General features: G+C 43.3%; 1 protein-coding gene across 1 annotated transcript; it reads left to right on the plus strand.

The window, feature by feature from the left end:
- Window positions 1-21154: 21154 nt before the first annotated feature.
- On the plus strand, window positions 21155-21978 carry c5h11orf96 (chromosome 5 C11orf96 homolog). Its single transcript, XM_061720716.1, has one exon. It carries the CDS (start codon window positions 21265-21267, stop codon window positions 21631-21633), a length of 369 nt encoding a protein of 122 aa, XP_061576700.1. The 5' UTR covers window positions 21155-21264; the 3' UTR covers window positions 21634-21978.
- Window positions 21979-23992: the final 2014 nt, after the last annotated feature.

Here is a 23992-nt window from a genome sequence, read left to right on the forward strand (position 1 = left end):
GGGTTCTGGAGGTTCTGGAGGTTCTGGAGGTTCTGGAGGTTCCGGGGATTCTGGAGGTTCCGGGGATTCTGGAGGTTCTGGAGGTTCTGGAGGTTCTGGAGGTTCTGGGGGCTCCGAGGGTTCTGGAGGTTCTGGAGGTTCCGGGGATTCTGGAGGTTCCGGGGATTCTGGAGGTTCTGGAGGTTCTGGAGGTTCTGGAGGTTCTGGGGGCTCCGAGGGCTCCAGGGGATTCTGGAGGTTCTGGGGGCTCTGGAGGTTCTGGAGGTTCTGGAGGTTCTGGAGGTTCTGGAGGTTCTGGAGGTTCTGGGGGTTCTGGAGGTTCTGGGGGCTCCGGGGATTCTGGAGGTTCTGGGGGTTCTGGAGGTTCTGGAGGTTCTGGAGGCTCCGGGGATTCTGGAGGTTCTGGGGGTTCTGGAGGTTCTGGAGGTTCTGGGGGCTCCGGGGATTCTGGAGGTTCTGGAGGTTCTGGAGGTTCTGGAGGTTCTGGAGGTTCTGGAGGTTCTGGGGGCTCCGAGGATTCTGGAGGTTCTGGAGGTTCTGGAGGTTCTGGAGGTTCTGGAGGTTCTGGGGGCTCCGAGGATTCTGGAGGTTCTGGAGGTTCTGGAGGTTCTGGGGGCTCCGAGGGCTCCGGGGATTCTGGAGGTTCTGGGGGCTCCGAGGGCTCCGGGGATTCTGGAGGTTCTGGAGGCTCCGGAGGCTCCGAGGGTTCTGGAGGTTCTGGGGGCTCCGAGGGCTCCGGGGATTCTGGAGGTTCTGGGGGCTCCGGGGATTCTGGAGGTTCTGGGGGCTCCGAGGATTCTGGAGGTTCTGGAGGTTCTGGGGATTCTGGAGGTTCTGGAGGTTCTGGGGGCTCCAGGGGCCACCACGCCCTGGCCCCCGGCTCTGGTCGTGGTGCCGGCCATGGACAGATTCCTGCAGCTTCCTGTTTGCAGACGTCAACACGCCCGCCCTTTAGGGGGGACAAACTGTCTGCTGTCCCGGGCCCAGGAGTTTTTTATTTTTTTTATTCTCATTAAATTATGGAATCATTTTTCAAAATATTTCAAAATATGTCTATTTGTGGAAGAAATATGTAGTATTTGAGTTCCATAAAAGCTTGTTATTAGTTTTCTTCCTAATTGTCCTTGTGGTCAAGAACCCCCAACACTAAAATGTTTTGATATTATCATTTAATTCAACCATTAGAATGGTCAAACTGTCCGGTCAGCACAAGTCTGGTGCTCAGAAAAGAAGACAAGAAGAAAATCAGAATCAGAAAAAGCTTTATTGCAGGTCAGACATAAATCAGAGAGAACTTGACTCCGCCATTCGGTGGTTCTGGTGTCGGGGCTGCCCGGCCCTGATTGGTCAGTTGGCGTGGGCTTGTCCCCCCCCACCCCCCCCACCTGTTGTGGTATTTACGGGAGCTGCCCCCCCCCCCCCAATCCCCCCCAATCCCCCTCTCTAGCCGCCGCAGCTTCACCTTCACTCAGCCCTCAGAGGTTTCCAGTAGTCCCCCCCCCCCCACCCCCCTTACTGGACCTGCCCCCCCCCCAGTGGTGAGGAGCTGCCCGTAACCTGATGGTTTCCATGGAAACCCCCCCCCCCCCCGGCTGGAATGATCCTGTCCGCCGTCGTCGACCTTCAGGTTGCCGTGGTAACAGCGGCGTCCCGCCACAGCGATGCCGGGAGGTTCGGTGTCCAGGAATGTTTCCTGCAGCGTTCCCGACCTCTGACCTCCGGGGGGGGGGGGGTTCTTTCAGTTCCTCCGGTCCTCGTCCTCCTCCAGAACCGGAGGAACTGGAACAGTTTGTCCCTTTCTCTAAGAAAACTTCCTGCTAAAATGAGAAACTTTACTTAATCTTCTATTTTTATCCAGAAACATGAAGAAGTAAATATTTGGTGTAATGATCGTCTGGGGGGGGGGGTGGGGGGTGATTCTGGGGGGGCTGGTTCTCGGGGGGGTCGTTTGTCGGAGGCTGAAAGTCTTTATTTGGAAGACGGCGTTGGCCAACAGACGTGTACAGAGGTCAAGACGTCCCACAGGGGACACGTCCGGAACCTCTGGTCCAGTACAGTCCTGCTCAGTCCGGTTACGGGGGGGGCCGGGGGGGGAACAGGGGCATGTAGGGGACACGTCCGGGACCTCTGGTCCAGTACAGTCCTGCTCAGTCCGGTTACCGGGGGGGCCGGGGGGGGAGCAGGGGCATGTAGGGGACGACGTGTTTACTGTCATTTCACCCACAAAAACAGGACAGAGGACAAAACAACATTCCTGCAGGATCCTGAGGAGCAGGGGAGACATTAAAGACATTAGAGACATTAAAGACATTAAAGACATTAGAGACATTAGAGACATTAGTGGAGACATTAAAGACATTAGAGACGTTAGAGACAGTGGAGACAGTGACTACATTTCCAGCATCAATAACCCTTTTCTTTTTTTTTAACACTATATTTATTGACATTTTTTCCAATTATTACAATAATACAGTTAATAAATCTGTTAATAAAATATACAATAAAAATAAAAAAAAATGAAAAAAACACACAAGCATAGCAGACATAAAGATACAAAGACAAAACAACAACATAAAAAACATTACACACAAAACTCAAAACAAAAGAAAAACAAAAACAGAATCCTCCCTACTTTATCATTCAGATTTATCCCGTACGGGTCCCAGTGGATTATATTATGTATGAATTATTATTATATTATTATTACTGCTCATAAAACACATGAACTCTCCCCAGATTTCACAAAAGTCACCAGACTTCCCTTTCATGCAGATGTTTCTCTAATGAAAGACAGTTTGAGAGTTCTTTGTACCGTCGCTTTATGTCTGGTTTGTCTGGTTCTAATAAGCCTTTTCTAACCGGAATATGATCAATAACCGGTTACACGGCCATGATCAATAACCGGTTACACGGCCATGATCAATAACCGGTTACACGGCCATGATCAATAACCGGTTACACGGCCATGATCAATAACCGGTTACACGGCCACGATCAATAACCCGGTTACACGGCCACGATCAATAACCGGTTACACGGCCACGACCAATAACCGGTTACACGGCCATGATCAATAACCGGTTACACGGCCATGATCAATAACCGGTTACACGGCCATGATCAATAACCGGTTACACGGCCATGATCAATAACCCGGTTACACGGTCATGATCAATAACCGGTTACACGGCCATGATCAATAACCCGGTTACACGGCCATGATCAATAACCGGTTACACGCCATGATCAATAACCCGGTTCCTCCTTTAACCTTTAACCCTCGTTCTGTCTTTGGGTCAAAATGACCCAATTCTTCTCCTTCCTTCTTCCTTTCCTCTTTTCCTCCTTTTTTACCCTTTACTCCTTTTTCTTCCTACCTCCCTTCCGTCATTTGTTCCTTTATTACCTTCTTTGCGTTTCCTTCCTTCTTTCCTTCCTTCCTTCCCTCATTCGTTCCTTTATTTCCTTCTTTGCTTTTCCTTCCTCCTTTCCTTATTTTATACATTCCTTCCTTCTTCCCTCCCTTCTTTCTTTCCTTTTATCCATTCCTTCCTCCCTCCCTTCTTTCCTTCTTTTCTCCCTTCCTTACTCCCTTTCCTACTTCCTTCCTTCTTTTCTCCTTTCTTCCTTACTTCCTTTCCTACTTCCTTCCTTCTTTTCTCCTTTCTTCCTTACTTCCTTTCCTACTTCCTTCCTTCGTTTCTCCTTTCTTCCTTACTCCCTTTCCTACTTCCTTCCTTCCTTATTTTCTTCTTTCTTCCTTACTTCCTTTCCTACTTCCTTCCTTCTTTTCTCCTTTCTTCCTTACTCCCTTTCCTACTTCCTTCCTTCCTTCTTTTCTCCTTTCTTCCTTACTCCCTTTCCTACTTCCTTCCTTCCTTCTTTTCTTCTTTCTTCCTTACTTCCTTTCCTACTTCCTTCCTTCCTTCCTTCTTTTCTCCTTTCTTCCTTACTTCCTTTCCTACTTCCTTCCTTCTTTTCTCCTTTCTTCCTTACTCCCTTTCCTACTTCCTTCCTTCCTTCTTTCTCCTTTCTTCCTTACTTCCTTTCCTACTTCCTTCCTTCTTTTCTCCTTTCTTCCTTACTCCCTTTCCTACTTCCTTCCTTCCTTCTTTTCTTCTTTCTTCCTTACTTCCTTTCCTACTTCCTTCCTTCCTTCTTTTCTCCTTTCTTCCTTACTCCCTTTCCTACTTCCTTCCTTCCTTCTTTTCTCCTTTCTTCCTTACTCCCTTTCCTACTTCCTTCCTTCCTTCTTTTCTCCTTTCTTCCTTACTTCCTTTCCTACTTCCTTCCTTCCTTCTTTTCTTCTTTCTTCCTTACTTCCTTTCCTACTTCCTTCCTTCCTTCTTTTCTCCTTTCTTCCTTACTTCCTTTCCTACTTCCTTCCTTCTTTTCTCCTTTCTTCCTTACTTCCTTTCCTACTTCCTTCCTTCTTTTCTTCTTTCTTCCTTACTTCCTTTCCTACTTCCTTCCTTCTTTTCTCCTTTCTTCCTTACTTCCTTTCCTACTTCCTTCCTTCTTTTCTCCTTTCTTCCTTACTCCCTTTCCTACTTCCTTCCTTCCTTCTTTTCTCCTTTCTTCCTTACTTCCTTTCCTACTTCCTTCCTTCTTTTCTCCTTTCTTCCTTACTCCCTTTCCTACTTCCTTCCTTCCTTCCTTCTTTTCTTCTTTCTTCCTTACTTCCTTTCCTACTTCCTTCCTTCCTTCTTTTCTCCTTTCTTCCTTACCTCCCTTTCCTACTTCCTTCCTTCCTTCTTTTCTCCTTTCTTCCTTACTCCCTTTCCTACTTCCTTCCTTCCTTCTTTTCTCCTTTCTTCCTTACTTCCTTTCCTACTTCCTTCCTTCCTTCTTTTCTTCTTTCTTCCTTACTTCCTTTCCTACTTCCTTCCTTCCTTCTTTTCTCCTTTCTTCCTTACTTCCTTTCCTACTTCCTTCCTTCTTTTCTTCTTTCTTCCTTACTTCCTTTCCTACTTCCTTCCTTCCTTCTTTTCTCCTTTCTTCCTTACTTCCTTTCCTACTTCCTTCCTTCTTTTCTCCTTTCTTCCTTACTTCCTTTCCTACTTCCTTCCTTCTTTTCTTCTTTCTTCCTTACTTCCTTTCCTACTTCCTTCCTTCTTTTCTCCTTTCTTCCTTACTTCCTTTCCTACTTCCTTCCTTCTTTTCTCCTTTCTTCCTTACTCCCTTTCCTACTTCCTTCCTTCCTTCTTTTCTCCTTTCTTCCTTACTTCCTTTCCTACTTCCTTCCTTCTTTTCTCCTTTCTTCCTTACTTCCTTTCCTACTTCCTTCCTTCTTTTCTCCTTTCTTCCTTACTCCCTTTCCTACTTCCTTCCTTCCTTCTTTTCTCCTTTCTTCCTTACTTCCTTTCCTACTTCCTTCCTTCTTTTCTTCTTTCTTCCTTACTCCCTTTCCTACTTCCTTCCTTCCTTCTTTTCTTCTTTCTTCCTTACTTCCTTTCCTACTTCCTTCCTTCCTTCTTTCTCCTTTCTTCCTTACTCCCTTTCCTACTTCCTTCCTTCCTTCTTTTCTCCTTTCTTCCTTACTCCCTTTCCTACTTCCTTCCTTCCTTCTTTCTCCTTTCTTCCTTACTTCCTTTCCTACTTCCTTCCTTCCTTCTTTTCTTCTTTCTTCCTTACTTCCTTTCCTACTTCCTTCCTCCTTCTTTCTCCTTTCTTCCTTACTTCCTTTCCTACTTCCTTCCTTCTTTTCTCCTTTCTTCCTTACTTCCTTTCCTACTTCCTTCCTTCTTTTCTTCTTTCTTCCTTACTTCCTTTCCTACTTCCTTCCTTCTTTTCTCCTTTCTTCCTTACTCCCTTTCCTACTTCCTTCCTTCCTTCTTTCTTCTTTCTTCCTTACTTCCTTTCCTACTTCCTTCCTTCCTTCTTTTCTCCTTTCTTCCTTACTCCCTTTCCTACTTCCTTCCTTCCTTCTTTTCTCCTTTCTTCCTTACTCCCTTTCCTACTTCCTTCCTTCCTTCTTTTCTTCTTTCTTCCTTACTTCCTTTCCTACTTCCTTCCTTCCTTCTTTCTCCTTTCTTCCTTACTTCCTTTCCTACTTCCTTCCTTCTTTTCTCCTTTCTTCCTTACTTCCTTTCCTACTTCCTTCCTTCTTTCTCCTTCTTCCTTACTCCCTTTCCTACTTCCTTCCTTCCTTCTTTTCTTCTTTCTTCCTTACTTCCTTTCCTACTTCCTTCCTTCCTTCTTTTCTCCTTTCTTCCTTACTTCCTTTCCTACTTCCTTCCTTCTTTTCTCCTTTCTTCCTTACTTCCTTTCCTACTTCCTTCCTTCTTTTCTCCTTTCTTCCTTACTCCCTTTCCTACTTCCTTCCTTCCTTCTTTTCTCCTTTCTTCCTTACTCCCTTTCCTACTTCCTTCCTTCCTTCTTTTCTCCTTTCTTCCTTACTCCCTTTCCTACTTCCTTCCTTCCTTCTTTTCTCCTTTCTTCCTTACTCCCTTTCCTACTTCCTTCCTTCCTTCTTTTCTTCTTTCTTCCTTACTTCCTTTCCTACTTCCTTCCTTCCTTCTTTTCTCCTTTCTTCCTTACTCCCTTTCCTACTTCCTTCCTTCCTTCTTTTCTCCTTTCTTCCTTACTCCCTTTCCTACTTCCTTCCTTCCTTCTTTTCTCCTTTCTTCCTTACTTCCTTTCCTACTTCCTTCCTTCCTTCTTTTCTTCTTTCTTCCTTACTTCCTTTCCTACTTCCTTCCTTCCTTCTTTTCTCCTTTCTTCCTTACTTCCTTTCCTACTTCCTTCCTTCTTTTCTCCTTTCTTCCTTACTTCCTTTCCTACTTCCTTCCTTCTTTTCTTCTTTCTTCCTTACTTCCTTTCCTACTTCCTTCCTTCTTTTCTCCTTTCTTCCTTACTCCCTTTCCTACTTCCTTCCTTCCTTCTTTTCTCCTTTCTTCCTTACTTCCTTTCCTACTTCCTTCCTTCTTTCCTCCTTCTTCCTTACTCCCTTTCCTACTTCCTTCCTTCCTTCTTTTCTTCTTTCTTCCTTACTTCCTTTCCTACTTCCTTCCTTCCTTCTTTTCTCCTTTCTTCCTTACTCCCTTTCCTACTTCCTTCCTTCCTTCTTTTCTCCTTTCTTCCTTACTCCCTTTCCTACTTCCTTCCTTCCTTCTTTTCTCCTTTCTTCCTTACTTCCTTTCCTACTTCCTTCCTTCTTTCTTCTTTCTTCCTTACTTCCTTTCCTACTTCCTTCCTTCCTTCTTTTCTCCTTTCTTCCTTACTCCCTTTCCTACTTCCTTCCTTCCTTCTTTTCTTCTTTCTTCCTTACTTCCTTTCCTACTTCCTTCCTTCCTTCTTTTCTCCTTTCTTCCTTACTTCCTTTCCTACTTCCTTCCTTCTTTTCTCCTTTCTTCCTTACTCCCTTTCCTACTTCCTTCCTTCCTTCTTTTCTTCTTTCTTCCTTACTTCCTTTCCTACTTCCTTCCTTCCTTCTTTTCTCCTTTCTTCCTTACTCCCTTTCCTACTTCCTTCCTTCCTTCTTTCTCCTTTCTTCCTTACTCCCTTTCCTACTTCCTTCCTTCCTTCTTTCTCCTTTCTTCCTTACTCCCTTTCCTACTTCCTTCCTTCCTTCTTTCTTCTTTCTTCCTTACTTCCTTTCCTACTTCCTTCCTTCCTTCTTTTCTCCTTTCTTCCTTACTTCCTTTCCTACTTCCTTCCTTCTTTCTCCTTTCTTCCTTACTTCCTTTCCTACTTCCTTCCTTCTTTTCTCCTTTCTTCCTTACTCCCTTTCCTACTTCCTTCCTTCCTTCTTTTCTCTTTCTTCCTTACTTCCTTTCCTACTTCCTTCCTTCCTTCTTTTCTCCATTCTTCCTTACTCCCTTTCCTACTTCCTTCCTTCCTTCTTTCTCCTTTCTTCCTTACTCCCTTTCCTACTTCCTTCCTTCCTTCTTTTCTCCTTTCTTCCTTACTTCCTTTCCTACTTCCTTCCTTCCTTCTTTTCTTCTTTCTTCCTTACTTCCTTTCCTACTTCCTTCCTTCCTTCTTTCTCCTTTCTTCCTTACTTCCTTTCCTACTTCCTTCCTTCTTTTCTCCTTTCTTCCTTACTTCCTTTCCTACTTCCTTCCTTCCTTCTTTCTCCTTTCTTCCTTAACTTCCTTTCCTACTTCCTTCCTTCTTTTCTCTTTCTTCCTTACTTCCTTCCTACTTCCTTCCTTCTTTCTCCTTTCTTCCTTACTTCCTTTCCTACTTCCTTCCTTCTTTTCTCCTTTCTTCCTTACTCCCTTTCCTACTTCCTTCCTTCCTTCTTTTCTCCTTTCTTCCTTACTCCCTTTCCTACTTCCTTCCTTCCTTCTTTTCTCCTTTCTTCCTTACTTCCTTTCCTACTTCCTTCCTTCCTTCTTTTCTCCTTTCTTCCTTACTCCCTTTCCTACTTCCTTCCTTCCTTCTTTTCTCCTTTCTCCTACTTCCTTTCCTACTTCCTTCCTTCTTTTCTCCTTTCTTCCTTACTCCCTTTCCTACTTCCTTCCTTCCTTCTTTTCCTCTCCTTTCTTCCTTACTCCTTTCCTACTTCCTTCCTTCCTTCTTTCTCCTTTCTTCCTTACTCCCTTTCCTACTTCCTTCCTTCCTTCTTTTCTCCTTTCTTCCTTACTCCTTCCTACTTCCTTCCTTCCTTCTTTTCTCCTTTCTTCCTTACTTCCTTTCCTACTTCCTTCCTTCCTTCTTTTCTCCTTTCTTCCTTACTTCCTTTCCTACTTCCTTCCTTCTTTTCCTCTTTCTTCCTTACTTCCTTTCCTACTTCCTTCCTTCTTTCCTTCTTCCTTACTTCCCTTCCTACTTCCTTCCTTCCTTCTTTCTCCTTTCTTCCTTACTTCCTTTCCTACTTCCTTCCTTCCTTCTTTCTCCTTTCTTCCTTACTCCCTTCCTACTTCCTTCCTTCCTTCTTTTCTCCTTTCTTCCTTACTTCCTTTCCTACTTCCTTCCTTCCTTCTTTTCTTCTTTCTTCCTTACTTCCTTTCCTACTTCCTTCCTTCCTTCTTTTCTCCTTTCTTCCTTACTTCCTTTCCTACTTCCTTCCTTCTTTTCTCCTTTCTTCCTTACTTCCTTTCCTACTTCCTTCCTTCTTTTCTCCTTTCTTCCTTACTCCCTTTCCTACTTCCTTCCTTCTTTTCTTCTTTCTTCCTTACTTCCTTTCCTACTTCCTTCCTTCTTTTCTCCCTTCTTCCTTACTTCCTTTCCTACTTCCTCCTTCTTTCTCCTTTCTTCCTTACTCCCTTTCCTACTTCCTTCCTTCCTTCTTTTCTCCTTTCTTCCTTACTTCCTTTCCTACTTCCTTCTTCTTTCTCCTTTCTTCCTTACTCCCTTTCCTACTTCCTTCCTTCCTTCTTTTCTCCTTTCTTCCTTACTCCCTTTCCTACTTCCTTCCTTCCTTCTTTTCTCCTTTCTTCCTTACTTCCTTTCCTACTTCCTTCCTTCTTTTCTCCTTTCTTCCTTACTTCCTTTCCTACTTCCTTCCTTCCTTCTTTTCTCCTTTCTTCCTTACTCCCTTTCCTACTTCCTTCCTTCCTTCTTTTCTTCTTTCTTCCTTACTTCCTTTCCTACTTCCTTCCTTCCTTCTTTTCTCCTTTCTTCCTTACTTCCTTTCCTACTTCCTTCCTTCTTTTCTCCTTTCTTCCTTACTCCCTTTCCTACTTCCTTCCTTCTTCTTTCTCTTTCTTCCTTACTTCCTTTCCTACTTCCTTCCTTCCTTCTTTTCTCCTTTCTTCCTTACCTCCCTTTCCTACTTCCTTCTTCCTTCTTTTCTCCTTTCTTCCTTACTCCCTTTCCTACTTCCTTCCTTCCTTCTTTTCTCCTTTCTTCCTTACTCCCTTTCCTACTTCCTTCCTTCCTTCTTTTCTTCTTTCTTCCTTACTTCCTTTCCTACTTCCTTCCTTCTTCTTTTCTCCTTTCTTCCTTACTTCCTTCCTACTTCCTTCCTTCTTTTCTCCTTTCTTCCTTACTCTTCCTACTTCCTTCCTTCTTTTCTCCTTTCTTCCTTACCTCCCTTTCCTACTTCCTTCCTTCCTTCTTTTCTTCTTTCTTCCTTACTTCCTTTCCTACTTCCTTCCTTCCTTCTTTACTCCTTTCTTCCTTACTCCCTTTCCTACTTCCTTCCTTCCTTCTTTTCTCCTTTCTTCCTTACTCCCTTTCCTACTTCCTTCCTTCCTTCTTTTCTCCTTTCTTCCTTACTCCCTTCCTACTTCCTTCCTTCCTTCTTTCTTCTTTCTCCTTACTTCCTTTCCTACTTCCTTCCTTCCTTCTTTTCTCCTTTCTTCCTTACTTCCTTCCTACTTCCATCCTTCTATTCTCCTTTCTTCCTTACTTCCTTTCCTACTTCCTTCCTTCCTTCTTTTCTCCTTTCTTCCTTACTTCCTTTCCTACATCCTTCCTTCTTTCTTCTTTCTTCCTTACTTCCTTTCCTACTTCCTTCCTTCTTTTCTCCTTTCTTCCTACTTCCTTTCCTACTTCCTTCCTCTTTTCTCCTTTCTTCCTTACTCCCTTTCCTACTTTCCTTCCTTCTTCTTTTCTTCTTTCTTCCTTACTTCCTTTCCTACTTCCTTCCTTCCTTCTTTTCTCCATTCTTCTACCTCCCTTCCTACTTCCTTCTTCCTTCTTTCTCCTTTCTTCCTTACTCCCTTTCCTACTCCTTCCTTCCTTCTTTTCCTCCTTTCTTCCTTACTTCCTTTCCTACTTCCTTCCTTCCTTCTTTTCTTCTTTCTTCCTTACTTCCTTTCCTACTCCTTCCTTCCTTCTTTCTCCTTTCTTCCTTACTTCCTTCCTCCTTCCTTCCCTTCTTTCTCCTTTTCTTCCTTACTTCCTTTCCTACTTCCTTCCTTCTTTCTTCTTTCTTCCTTACTTCCTTTCCTACTTCTTCCTTCTTTCTCCTTTCTTCCATACTTCCTTTCCTACTCCTTCCTTCTTTTCCTCCTTTCTTCCTTACTTCCTTTCCTACTTCCCTTCCTTCTTTTCTCCTTTCTTCCTTACTTCCTTTCTACTTCCTTCCTTCTTTTCTCCTTCTTCCTTACTCCCTTTCCTACTCCTCCTCCTTCTTTCTCCTTTCTTCCTTACTTCCTTTCCTACTTCCTTCCTTCTTTTCTCCTTTCTTCCTTACTCCCTTTCCTACTTCTTCCTTCCTTCTTTTCTTCTTTCTTCCTTACTTCCTTTCCTACTTCCTTCCTTCCTTCTTTTCCTCCTTTCTCCTTACTCCCTTTCCTACTTCCTTCCTTCCTTCTTTTCTCCTTTCTTCCTTACTTCCTTTCCTACTTCCTTCCTTCTTTTCTCCTTTCTTCTTACTCCCTTTCCTACTTCCTTCCTTCCTTCTTTTCTTCTTTCTTCCTTACTCCCTTTCCTACTTCCTTCCTTCCTTCTTTTCTCCTTTCTTCCTTACTTCCTTTCCTACTTCCTTCCTTCTTTTCTCCTTTCTTCCTTACTTCCTTTCCTACTTCCTTCCTTCTTTCTCCTTTCTTCCTTACTTCCTTTCCTACTTCCTTCCTTCTTTTCTCCTTTCTTCCTTACTCCCTTTCCTACTTCCTTCCTTCCTTCTTTTCTCCTTTCTTCCTTACTTCCTTTCCTACTTCCTTCCTTCTTTTCTCCTTTCTTCCTTACTCCCTTTCCTACTTCCTTCCTTCCTTCTTTTCTCCTTTCTTCCTTACTCCCTTTCCTACTTCCTTCCTTCCTTCTTTTCTCCTTTCTTCCTTACTTCCTTTCCTACTTCCTTCCTTCTTTTCTTCTTTCTTCCTTACTTCCTTTCCTACTTCCTTCCTTCCTTCTTTTCTCCTTTCTTCCTTACTCCCTTTCCTACTTCCTTCCTTCCTTCTTTTCTTCTTTCTTCCTTACTTCCTTTCCTACTTCCTTCCTTCCTTCTTTTCTCCTTTCTTCCTTACTCCCTTTCCTACTTCCTTCCTTCCTTCTTTTCTTCTTTCTTCCTTACTTCCTTTCCTACTTCCTTCCTTCCTTCTTTTCTCCTTCTTCCTTACTCCCTTTCCTACTTCCTTCCTTCCTTCTTTTCTTCTTTCTTCCTTACTTCCTTTCCTACTTCCTTCCTTCCTTCTTTTCTCCTTTCTTCCTTACTTCCTTTCCTACTTCCTTCCTTCCTTCTTTTCTCCTTTCTTCCTTACTTCCTTTCCTACTTCCTTCCTTCTTTTCTCCTTTCTTCCTTACTTCCTTTCCTACTTCCTTCCTTCTTTTCTCCTTTCTTCCTTACTCCCTTTCCTACTTCCTTCCTTCCTTCTTTTCTCTTCTTCCTTACTTCCTTTCCTACTTCCTTCCTTCCTTCTTTTCTCCTTTCTTCCTTACTCCCTTTCCTACTTCCTTCCTTCCTTCTTTTCTCCTTTCTTCCTTACTCCCTTTCCTACTTCCTTCCTTCCTTCTTTTCTCCTTTCTTCCTTACTTCCTTTCCTACTTCCTTCCTTCCTTCTTTTCTTCTTTCTTCCTTACTTCCTTTCCTACTTCCTTCCTTCCTTCTTTTCTCCTTTCTTCCTTACTTCCTTTCCTACTTCCTTCCTTCTTTTCTCCTTTCTTCCTTACTTCCTTTCCTACTTCCTTCCTTCTTTTCTTCTTTCTTCCTTACTTCCTTTCCTACTTCCTTCCTTCTTTTCTCCTTTCTTCCTTACTTCCTTTCCTACTTCCTTCCTTCTTTTCTCCTTTCTTCCTTACTTCCTTTCCTACTTCCTTCCTTCTTTTCTCCTTTCTTCCTTACTCCCTTTCCTACTTCCTTCCTTCCTTCTTTTCTCCTTTCTTCCTTACTTCCTTTCCTACTTCCTTCCTTCTTTTCTCCTTTCTTCCTTACTCCCTTTCCTACTTCCTTCCTTCCTTCTTTTCTTCTTTCTTCCTTACTTCCTTTCCTACTTCCTTCCTTCCTTCTTTTCTCCTTTCTTCCTTACTCCCTTTCCTACTTCCTTCCTTCCTTCTTTTCTCCTTTCTTCCTTACTTCCTTTCCTACTTCCTTCCTTCTTTTCTTCTTTCTTCCTTACTTCCTTTCCTACTTCCTTCCTTCCTTCTTTTCTTCTTTCTTCCTTACTTCCTTTCCTACTTCCTTCCTTCCTTCTTTTCTCCTTTCTTCCTTACTTCCTTTCCTACTTCCTTCCTTCCTTCTTTTCTCCTTTCTTCCTTACTTCCTTTCCTACTTCCTTCCTTCTTTTCTCCTTTCTTCCGTATCTTATCTTTCTTTCTTTCTTTCTTTCTTTCTTTCTTTCTTTCTTTCTTTCTTTTCTTTCTTTCTTTCTTTCTTTCTTTCTTCCTTCCTTCCTTAAATCAGTTTTACACAAAAACTTCATCAACAGGAATTTATCATTTTTACCGTGAGATACAAATTCTTACCGTGGGGAATTTTTTGACGGTTTATCGTGAACGGTAAAATATCACCCATTCCTACCAATGTATATTAGCAATAACCCCAATGATGACTGATGTAAAGGGACTGTAGTGAGTGAAGAACCTTCAGTAGAATCAGTAGTGGTCTCTGGAGGTTCCTGGTTCTGGACAAGACCAGACATGTCCACGTTGGTCTCATGGTCCAGAGTTCTGCTGGTCCAGATCCAGGTCTGTGGACCCCAGTCCTGGTCCAGATCCAGGTTTGTGGACCCCAGTCCTGGTCCAGGTTCTTCTTCTCTTTAAATTTTTACAACTGAGGCTAGAAAGAAGCTACATTTTTAAGCATTATTGACTATGGTGACATAATATATCTGCATGCTGCTCCTCCTTAAGGATAATTAATAAAACCAACTATGAACCAACAAATAATCTTTTTATTACATATAATACCTTAAAATTCCATGATATAGTAGAGCAGAAAACTGTTTTATTTGCCTTTAAAGCAGAAACTGCTTCCAAACTGCATTCAGGATTTATTCAAATAAAAGAAACTCTGACCTGAAACTCAAGTTTGAGACGACGACAGTAAGAACTAATATTAGAAAGAGATGGACATCAGTTAAAGCTAGAGAAATATGGAATAGTTGTAATAACAACCTAAAAATGTGTCGCTCTATCGTCAAGTTTAAGAAATTGTTTAAAGAAAATACTGTAAATAAATATAAAACACTATAATTATAAAGTATTCTATCAAAAATATTCTAGAATGTGAAACGTCAATTTTATATTTTGTCTTACTTATTTTTTTCTTCTTTATGTATTGTTTGTTTTCACTGAGTAAAAACTAATGTCTCATATTTAAGCTGATCAAAAGAAAAAAGCGTCAGCACTATAAACTACGGCTTCAGCTGCACCTTTTCGGCAAAAGAAATGTTGGTTTTTTTTTCTTCCTTTTCATCTTGTTCTGTACAAGCCGAAATAAAGATTCATTCATTCATTCCTCCTTGCTAAAGAAGCTACAGTGTTTAGCTGCTTCCCTGCGCTTCATTACCAATGCCTAATGGCTAATACTCACCATTGTGTACTTTACCAAATGGTAGGATGGACCTCCCTCTATCTACGGAGGAAAACACACATGTACATCTTCATATATAAGACCATCTTTGTAAGCTTCCTCCTTACCTTTCTCATGTGTCTCTAGCAGCTACAATACCAGATCCACTAGCTACCTTTAAAAACTCCCAGAGCTCTGATCACTGAACTAGGTAAGAGGCATTTCCTCACAATGGTTTACATTAAGACCTCCCTGGTTTCACTTGGCCAATTTAAATCTTTGTTAAGAAACAATTTACTTGAAGAATGTAGATGTTGTGTGTAGATGGATCTACTGTTTGATGTTGGTTTTTGAGTGATGTATGTTGTATTGTGTATTTTATTGCTGCTGTTGTCTCGGCCAGGTCTCCCTTGCAAAAGAGATCTCGTATCTCAATGGGACTTCCTGGTTAAACAAAGGTTAAATAAATAAAAATAAATAAATAAATAAATAAAAATAAATAAATAAATAAATAAATAAATAAATAAATAAATAAATAAATAAATAAATAAATAAATAAATAAATAAATAAATCTATTTGAACGTTTCTCAGACTTGGGGGTAAAGTTACCGGGAGGTCCCGGTCCCGTACCGGTGTTTCCTCTCTGGGACCACGGCTGATGTCTTTCCCTTTTGGCGTTGTGTTAATACAGCTGAAGGTCCAGGACCAGAGAAACTAGAACCAGAACCAGATTAAAACAACGAGACATAAACACAAACACGGAGACCAAAGTTCAGACGTTTGTTTTGTCTCTGAGCTGTTTATGTGAAGATAAAACCGGGGCAGGAGTCGAGACGCCTGGTGGGCGGGACGGCAGCGATGGGAGGACCAGGATCCCACCGATAGGGGGGGGGGGCAAACGGGTCTGTTGTCCCGGGCCCAGGGCAGGGGGGGGGGGGCCAGAACTGAAGAAAAAAAAAAAATAATGGAATCATTTTTCAAAATGTTTCAAAATATGCCTATTTGTGGAAAAAAAGATGTCGTATTTGAGTTACATAAAAGCTTGTTATTTGTTTTCTTCCTAATTGTCCTTGATGTCAAGAACCCCCAACACTAAAATGGTTCGGCCGCTGATCAAAATTTAGACTTTTTTCTCGACATTTCAAATTTTTTCTCGACATTTCGACTTTTTTCTCGAAATTTTGACTTTTTTTCTCAACATTTCAGGTTTTTTCTCGACATTTCAACTTTTTTCACAAAATTTTGACTATTTCCTCGACATTTCGACTGTTTTCTCGAAATTTTGACTTTTTTCTCAACATTTCAGGTTTTTTCTCGACATTTAGACTCCAGAACTGAAGTTTTTTTTTATTTTTTTTATTCTCATTGAATTATGGAATTATTTTTCAAAATGTTTCAAAATATGTCTATTTGTGGAAAAAATATGTCGTATTTGAGTTACATAAAAGCTTGTTATTTGTTTTCTTCCTAATTGTAAGTGTAATTTTTTTTATTTTAATGTTATTTTAATTTAATTTTAGTTGTTTTTATTCACTTAGTTGTTGTTTTTTTATTATTATTATTTGTAATTTATGTTATTTGTGAAAGGGTCAGATCAGATAAGATTCTTCTTCTTTCTGCTCCCTTTTCATTCACAAGTTAGGAACATTTGTATTTGTGTTTGTATTGAATTGTTTTGTTTTTTTGAATGAAATAAATATAAAATAAAATGAAATGAAAAATAAATTGTCCTTGTGGTCAAGAACCCCCAACACTAAAATGGTTTGGCCGCTGATCAAAATTTGATGTTATCATTTAATTCAACCATTAGAATGGTCTAAATGTCCGGTCAGCACAAGTCTGGTGCTCAGAAAAGAAGAGAAAAGAGAAGAAGAAAATAGAGGCCTCAGAGATTCTCTACACAAATATTTTAAAAAGGTGGTGACGGTGAAGCTGGAATGAATAAAGTCAGTGTAGAGCAAGGTAAGAAACAGTTACAACGTTTACCAACCTTTAACTTAACCTAACTGGCTAGCTCTAATGCTAACGTTCATTAGCTTGTATAAAAACCTGAAGAGCAGAGGAAGAGGAGAGGAAGAGGAAGAGGAGAGGAAGAGGAGAGGAAGAGGAAGAGGAGAAGGAGAGATCCAGGGGGGCCATCTCCCCCACGACCCGTCACCGCCTCACGAGCAAATTTAATGCTCCCTCTGATCCTCTTTTTTATGGTTTTAAGCTTCTGAAACTTACTGAGTGTAACATTTTCATTTTCTCAATGTCAGACTCTGTCATCTCGTCCCCATTTCTGTTCCCACTCATGAACACACCACAAGGGGAAAACAACTTTTAAAGGGAAAGAAAAGGAAACTAAAATGTACAAGTTTCAGTGTTTCCTGCAAAGGTCCAAACATTTGGAATGAGCTTGTTATATTGTTATAAAAGAGTCTGGATCTCTCTCAATTTTTAAAAAAAGATTAAAACAAAAACTGTTATTAAATTATGTTTCTTGTTAAATTGTTTATGTACCAATACCTGATGTATTATTTTTATAAGAATATATTTGTATCTGGGAGATCTCTTTTTTTTTTTTTTTTCTTATTTTAGGTTATAAGGATATAAGGTTATTATAGTGTATGTATATGTATTATATGTGTAATTTATAGTTGTTCTGCTGTGTGACTGGTATATTCATAAGCTACAGTAGCTTCTGGGGAGTCCCATTTTACAAACCTCCATTATTATCTGTATTTGTGTTTTTTAATTATTAGTAAATAAACTCTCTCTCTCTCTTTCACGCGCTGAAGCGTTAACCGTCCTGTGAGTGTGATGTCACCTGAGTGGCAGCTGCTGATCTCAGTCAGTAAAAATAGAGCCAGGAGCCCCCGCCCCCCCGACCCCCCCATGTGGGCGTGTTTAGCCCCGCCCCCCCAACCCTAACCCCCTCCTAACCCCCCCCATGTGGGCGTGTTTAGCCCCCCCCACCCCCCCATGTGGGCGTGTTTAGCCCCCCCCCACCCCCCCCCTAACACCGCCCCCCCCAATCCCCCCATGTGGGCCGTGGCAATGATCCATGTGGGACACCAAGACCAGGACGACCCGGTCTCAACTCCCATGAGGTCATGGTCTCATCCCTGGAGAATCTCCCGCCTCAGCCAGGAAAACCTGACCGACCGGGTCACCTGACCGGGTCACCTGACCGGGTCACCTGACCGGGTCACCTGACCGGGTCACCTGACCGACCGGGTCACCTGACCGGGTCACCTGACCGGGTCACCTGACCTGACCGGGTCACCTGACCGAGTCACCTGACCGACCGGGTCACCTGACCGGGTCACCTGACCGGGTCACCTCGGTGTGACGGAGCCGGTCCGGAACAAAACCCGTCACCGCTGGAGTCGGACCAGAACTTCGTGGCATTTGTGTCTCGCTGCCCCGCCCACAAAGACAAGTTTATTTATACAGCAATTCAAAAAGGTAATTCAAAGTGTTTTACATCAACATTAAAAGCGGCAAGACACAATTAAAACATAAATAACAAATAAAATGATAAGAAAAGAGGTAAAATAATAAAAGCAGCAGTTGTTAGTCAGTAAGGGCAGTAGAGTTTATAGCAGGTTCATCTCATTCTTAAAATGGCAAGAATTACATTTCTATACGGTCAAAACGTACAAAGGCCGGGTCAAATACAGGATTACAAATGCAATCTGTAACAATTCGTACGGTGAATTAAACCAATTTGACAAATCTATGCCACAATGCTTGTTTCCAGGTCTTAGTCCCAATTCTCCCCCTCTCCCTCGTTTTCTTCACTTCCCCTAAATGTTGCGCGTTCCCGTGAGGGTAGTGGTTCCCAATTCCTCTTTCCACCTAGGGGGAGAGGGCATATCGAGGGCGAGGGGCTGAGAATAGCCCCTATGGATCGAGGGTTTTCAGATGCTGACTTAGCGAGCGAGGGGGTATAAAAATTTCCCAGAATGCTTTTCGTCGTCATTTGCGGACTGAATCAAAAAAAAAAACATGGCGGACATTTCTTAGTGAATAAATCAATATTTTGAGTTAGTTTCTGCATAAAAATGCATTTTGATTACATTTCTAGCGAGAAATATATATTTTACTTTCATAATATTCACTCAGTGAATGTACATAATCCCTTTTTTGTCCGTTCGCGAAGAATTGCGCCGGTTAGTGACGATAACAGTGACATTGAGTGATGATGAGAGTGATGATGATAATAAAGATGGTGATGATGATAGTGATGAAGATGGTGATGATGATAGTGATGATAGCAATGAATAGAGAGCAGAGAGCGTTTCCTGGTGCCCCCCCCCCTGCCCCATGGAACTGTGGGTAGAGACTGACAGAACCAGACTGAGGCGTGACTCTCCCTCAGGGACCGGAGCTCAGCGTGTCGTCAACACTGAGCTGTTATTATCGCCTCTATGTTGACATGTTTGCAGTGTCAACAGTCAGGAGGAGTGCCACGTGGCGTAGCCGTGGCACTAACTAGAAAATTTCAGGAAATTTTGATATGGGCATGCCCTACCGCCCATTCGACCCCTCTTGCTGCTTTGGTTTGGGGCTGTAGTGGTTGTGTTCGGGGTGGTTCTATGTCAGTTTGAGGTGTTTACGGTTGTATTGCATTCATTCCTGTGCTCCCTATAGTTATTAATGGGGTGCGCTCTTTGGCATCCAACGTCCCCATGGTAACGCTTTTGACTGAGAAAAGTAATGCCCATCGAGGCACGATGGAGACGCATCCAACGATGTATGCCATGCATGGGTACACGTTCCGGTTCAGGCTACGTTAACGGATAGGTTTTTTTTTCACCATGGGTTAGGGTAAAAAACCCCATTCGAATGAATGGGGCCATTTGACATGGATTTTGACAAAAAAATTCCTTAAATGGCAGCTTCATGAAATTTGAATATGTTGAAGTCCACAGCGTGCTGAGTCGGGGAACATTTGTACGATGTCTCTACGATAACCTGTTGCCTAGCAACAAGTGTCCAAAGTCAATCGGATATAAAAAAAAAAATTAAAGGACAATATCACAAAAACTGTAATAATTGGCATAATGAGCTTGGACGGTGCGTTAGTGCCAATCGGGCCGAGTGTTTGAAAGTTTGAACGATGTCTCTACGATAACGTTCAGCCGTGCAATAAGCGTCCGAATTTTTGCCTTTTTTTTTGCTTTTTGGCATCTAGCGTTGCCACGGTAACGCTTTTGACTGAGAAAAGTAAAAAGTAAAAGTAATACCCATCAGGGCACGATGGAGACGCATCCAACGATGTATGGCATGCATGGGTGCACATTGCGGCCAAAGTGGAGCAAAGTGGACCAAAGTGGACCAAAGTGGACCAAAGTGGACCAAAGTGGACCAAAGTGGACCCACGTGGACCAAAGTGGACCCACGTGGACCAAAGTGGACCAAAGTCGTCTGACGTGGACCAAAGTGGACCAAAGTGGACCAAAGGCCGAGACACTGAGCTGCAGGACTGAGACCCAGAGACACATGTTCTGCTGAGTCATCCGGGTTGTTGTTGTTGTTGTTGTTAGCTAGTATCTATTCTGGTGCTGGTGTCGTCTATTTCTATCCCAGTACGATGACCCGGGTCAGATTCCACCGGGGGGGGGGGGGCTCAGATAGAAACCCCCCCCCCACGTAAGAGAGTGGTGTCACTATCAGCATGTAAACGTATCTGAGCTGCATCATTTCAGTTAATGTCACATTGACTCATGGACAGATCAGCCGCCGTTGGAACTGGACTGGTTTAAATCATATTTCTCCTCTGGTGTCCCCCAGGGATCGGTGCTTGGACCCATCCTTTTCATCATCTACCTCCTCCCCCTTGGCAGTATTTTCCATAAATATTACATTCATTTCCATTGCTATGTGGACGACACCCAGCTCTACCTGTCCTACCTGTCCACCTGTCCTACCCGTCCACCCGTCTCAGAGACCCGGCCGGTGTTCTGTCCCTCCTTGCTACCCGTCCAGAACTGCTACTTTTTGTTTCTGCACACAGTCGATTTTCAAAGTTTGATTGCCACGTCCATCATTTCTTGCACGATGTAAAATTTATAATATGGGATGTTGATTATTTGATCCTTCAAAATACATTACCTATGACACGAATGCATTACACTTTGTGAACATTACACGATAAAGAGAAAAAAAACACAATTCTACCGCTTTATTTGATATTCATTCAGTGATTTGTCTTTATTTAACCAGGCGTTAAGGGAGTAAAACACAGTAGAATTGTAGATCTACAAAAGGTAGAAAACCATTAGGTAGCATTTTTTGACAAAGCAGCAGAAATTGGCAGAACACCAGCAGCTGGACCGGTCCGACCCGCCTGCAGAAACCCGGGCCGGCAGCTGGACGGAGGACTGTTGAAAACGTCCTGGCAGCAGCACAGAGGTTTATTTTGAGGGTCTGACTGCTGCGGAGGCCGGAACCGGGACTGGGAGGAGACTGGGTGGGAACTGGGAGGACTGGGCAGGGACTGGGAGGAGTGGGAGGGGCCTGGACTGGGAGGGAACTGGGCTGCTATAAAAGGGGGCCCTGGACCGGGAGACTAAAGTCCTGCAGACTGAAGCTGAAGCAGAGAGACAGACGGACTCCAGCTGAGTCTCACGGAGATCTGAGAGGACGTTTCCCCCCGCAGACGGACGCTTGGCTCTCCTCGGTCCTCCTGGGTCCTCTTCAGTCCTCCTGAGTCCTCCTCAGACCTCCTGGGTCCTCTTCAGTCCTCCTGAGTCCTCCTCAGACCTCCTGGGTCCTCTTCAGTCCTCCTGAGTCCTCCTCAGACCTCCTGGGTCCTCTTCAGTCCTCCTCGGCCGGAGTCTTGTCTTGACTTTGAAGGACTTAGCTTCGTCGCTCCAGAGATCCGTCTTCAGTGAGGACCAGTGAGAGCGGGAACCGGTGTTGTGCCGTCATGGCGGCCGTGCGTCCGCTGGTCCCGGAGCCGTCGTCCTTCCCCGTCCTGCCGGCCCACCTGCTGGAGGAGTTCCCCCAGCAGCTGCCGGTGCCGCAGGGCCCGGCGCGGGGCCGGAGCCGGTCCCGCCGGCCCCGCCAGGCCCGCTTCAAGACGCAGCCCGTCACCTTCGCCGAGATCGCCGAGGTGGAGGAGGAGGGCTCGTCCCCGCTGGAGGAGGAGCGGGCCCGCCGGTCCTTCCTGCAGTCCCTGGAGAACCTGCGCCGCAGCACCCAGACGCTGCACCTGCCGCCGCCGGGGGCGCCGCGCCGCGGCTCCACGCCCACGCAGCCCGGCCCGGACTCCAGCGACTCCGACTGCCCCCAGTGAGGCGGCCGGACGCCTCCCGGGGCTGGGACCCGGTTTCCCCGACCTGGGACCGTCTCCTGGACAATGTTTCCTCTAAACTGCGCGCGTGCGCAATCGCGCACTGCCCGCATATTCTCAGCGCACAAGAAAATCTATCCATGCAGTGCTTTAAGTGGGCCGGTACGCAGCGGTAAGGAGTACCCCCACTTCTCAATATTAGCCTCTGGGGTACCAGGACTTTTTACGGCGTACCGGGACTTCTCATGAGCTCACAGTTCTCTGTTCTCTCCTTGCGATTTGGCTACAGTGGCGTCGCAACGCGACTGCCCCTCGTGAGACGTTCACTCGTAAAGCCTGATTTATGGTTCCGCGCTAAATCGACGCAGAGCCTACGCCTTATGGTACGCAGCGACGCGCAACGTACGTGCGCATCGCTGCGTACCATACGGCGTAGGCTCTGCGTTGGTGTAACGCAGAACCATAAATCAGTTTACGGAGGTCCCGGGAGTCGAGAGTGTGCCAGAAAGCAATACAAAGAACGCGAAGAAGAACATATTTTAATCTTTCTTTAAAAGTGGAGAGGAGGAGAAGTATTCAAGGATTTGGGGAATACAAGGAGCTGAGGGGATCCCGGACACGAGATCAAGCTAAAAGCTAAAAAGAACACGCTAAAAGCTGTCCATACCAGTGCTGTGTCTACAGCAGTACTGGAGATGAGGGGGATGAGGGGAGATGGCATCCCCTCCTGATATAAAAACAGTCCAAATCATCCCTCCACCAGAAAAATAACACCAGAAAGATATGTTCTTTAACAATTTTCATCTGTTTCAAGTAAATAAGTAGAAAAATCTGCCAGTGGAACAATATTTATCTTCTTATTACAAGCAAAAAAAATCTTGTTCCACTCGCAGATTTTTCTACTTATTTCAACTGAAAATCTACTTGAAACAGGAGAAAATTGTTGTTTTTTTTCCAGTGATGAGTCTTGTTTTAAATGTAATGAGATTTTTTTACTAAAATGAGACATTTTAACTAGAAATAAGACAAAGATAAAGCATGCATATCTGATGTTGCTCACAGTCGTCCTCAGTTTGCTCAGGGAGCTAGTGTGTGTGCCCAGATACATTAGAATTAGAGGGAACATTGCTCCTGGACCCGTCCCCTCTGCTCTGCTCCAGACGGAGATCTGAACTGAACCGGCGCCCCCCCGGGATCTGCATCCATCACACCACCAACACGGGGCCAGGTGCATGCTGGGAGATCTTCACTTCTATTCCATTCCTACTTTAGAAGAGAAACTTGACTGACGCTGAAGCTGCGTAGCTTTTTCTGCCGTAGGAGAGACTTTTATAAACGCTAGACTTTAAAGGGACCTATTACGGATCTAATGTCTATTTTAAACAGACATGAATGTCTTAAAAACAAGCTTTTGATTGTTTTTTCTTTTCAAATGTTCTTGTTGATGATGCATGACTGTGAGGCTGATGTTGTTCAGGTTTGAACTGAAATGTCTGATTGTTGTACATTATTTGTATATTACAAATTTTCAATTAAAAAAATGTAAAGAAATAAATAAATTTTGAAAGTTTACGTTCAAGGGTTAAATTATTCAGACAGGTCTGACTTTGTAAAGTCTCGTGGTGACGTTTGTTTCTCTTTCCTGGGGGTTAAAGGGAGAAATTCTGACTTTATTCTCTCACAAATGTTGTTTCTGCGTAAACAGATTAAAGTCTGTCCGTGTCACGTGACGCGTTCACCGACAGGTTTAAGGTTTTACTGAGAAGTTTGTCCCTAAACTGCTGATTTAATCCAGTGTTTGCAGTAGAAACGGCAGCGCGGCGCTAAACCCTAGAGTTATTAAGTAAAACTAATGATATCTTCTGTCAAAGAGCACCGTTTTTGAATTATTGCTCACTCATAGTTCTGTACATTATTGTGTGGAGGTAACACCTATAAAACTAATACAAACCCTATTTTCTTATTACAGAAAAGCTTTAAGGATAATTAATAGATATGACTATTATGAACCAACAAATATTCTCTTTATTAAATATAATACTAATAAAATACATGACATATCAGAGCAGAAATCTGTTTTATTTGCTTTAAAAGCAGAAACTGCTTCCAAACTACATTCAGGATTTAATCAAATAAAAGGAACTCTGACCTGAAACTCATGTTTGAGACGACGACAGGAAGAACTAATATTAAAAAGAGATGGACGTCAGTTAGAGCTAGAGAAATATGGAATAGTTGTGACAACGACCTAAAAATGTGCAGTTCTATCTACAAGTTCAAGAAAATGATTAAAGAAAATACTGTAAATAAATATAAAACACTATAATTATAAAGTATATTATCAAAAACATTCTAGAATGTG

This window comes from Cololabis saira, chromosome 5, assembly GCF_033807715.1.
Source record: "Cololabis saira isolate AMF1-May2022 chromosome 5, fColSai1.1, whole genome shotgun sequence".
NCBI classification, from domain to species: Eukaryota; Metazoa; Chordata; class Actinopteri; order Beloniformes; family Belonidae; genus Cololabis; species Cololabis saira.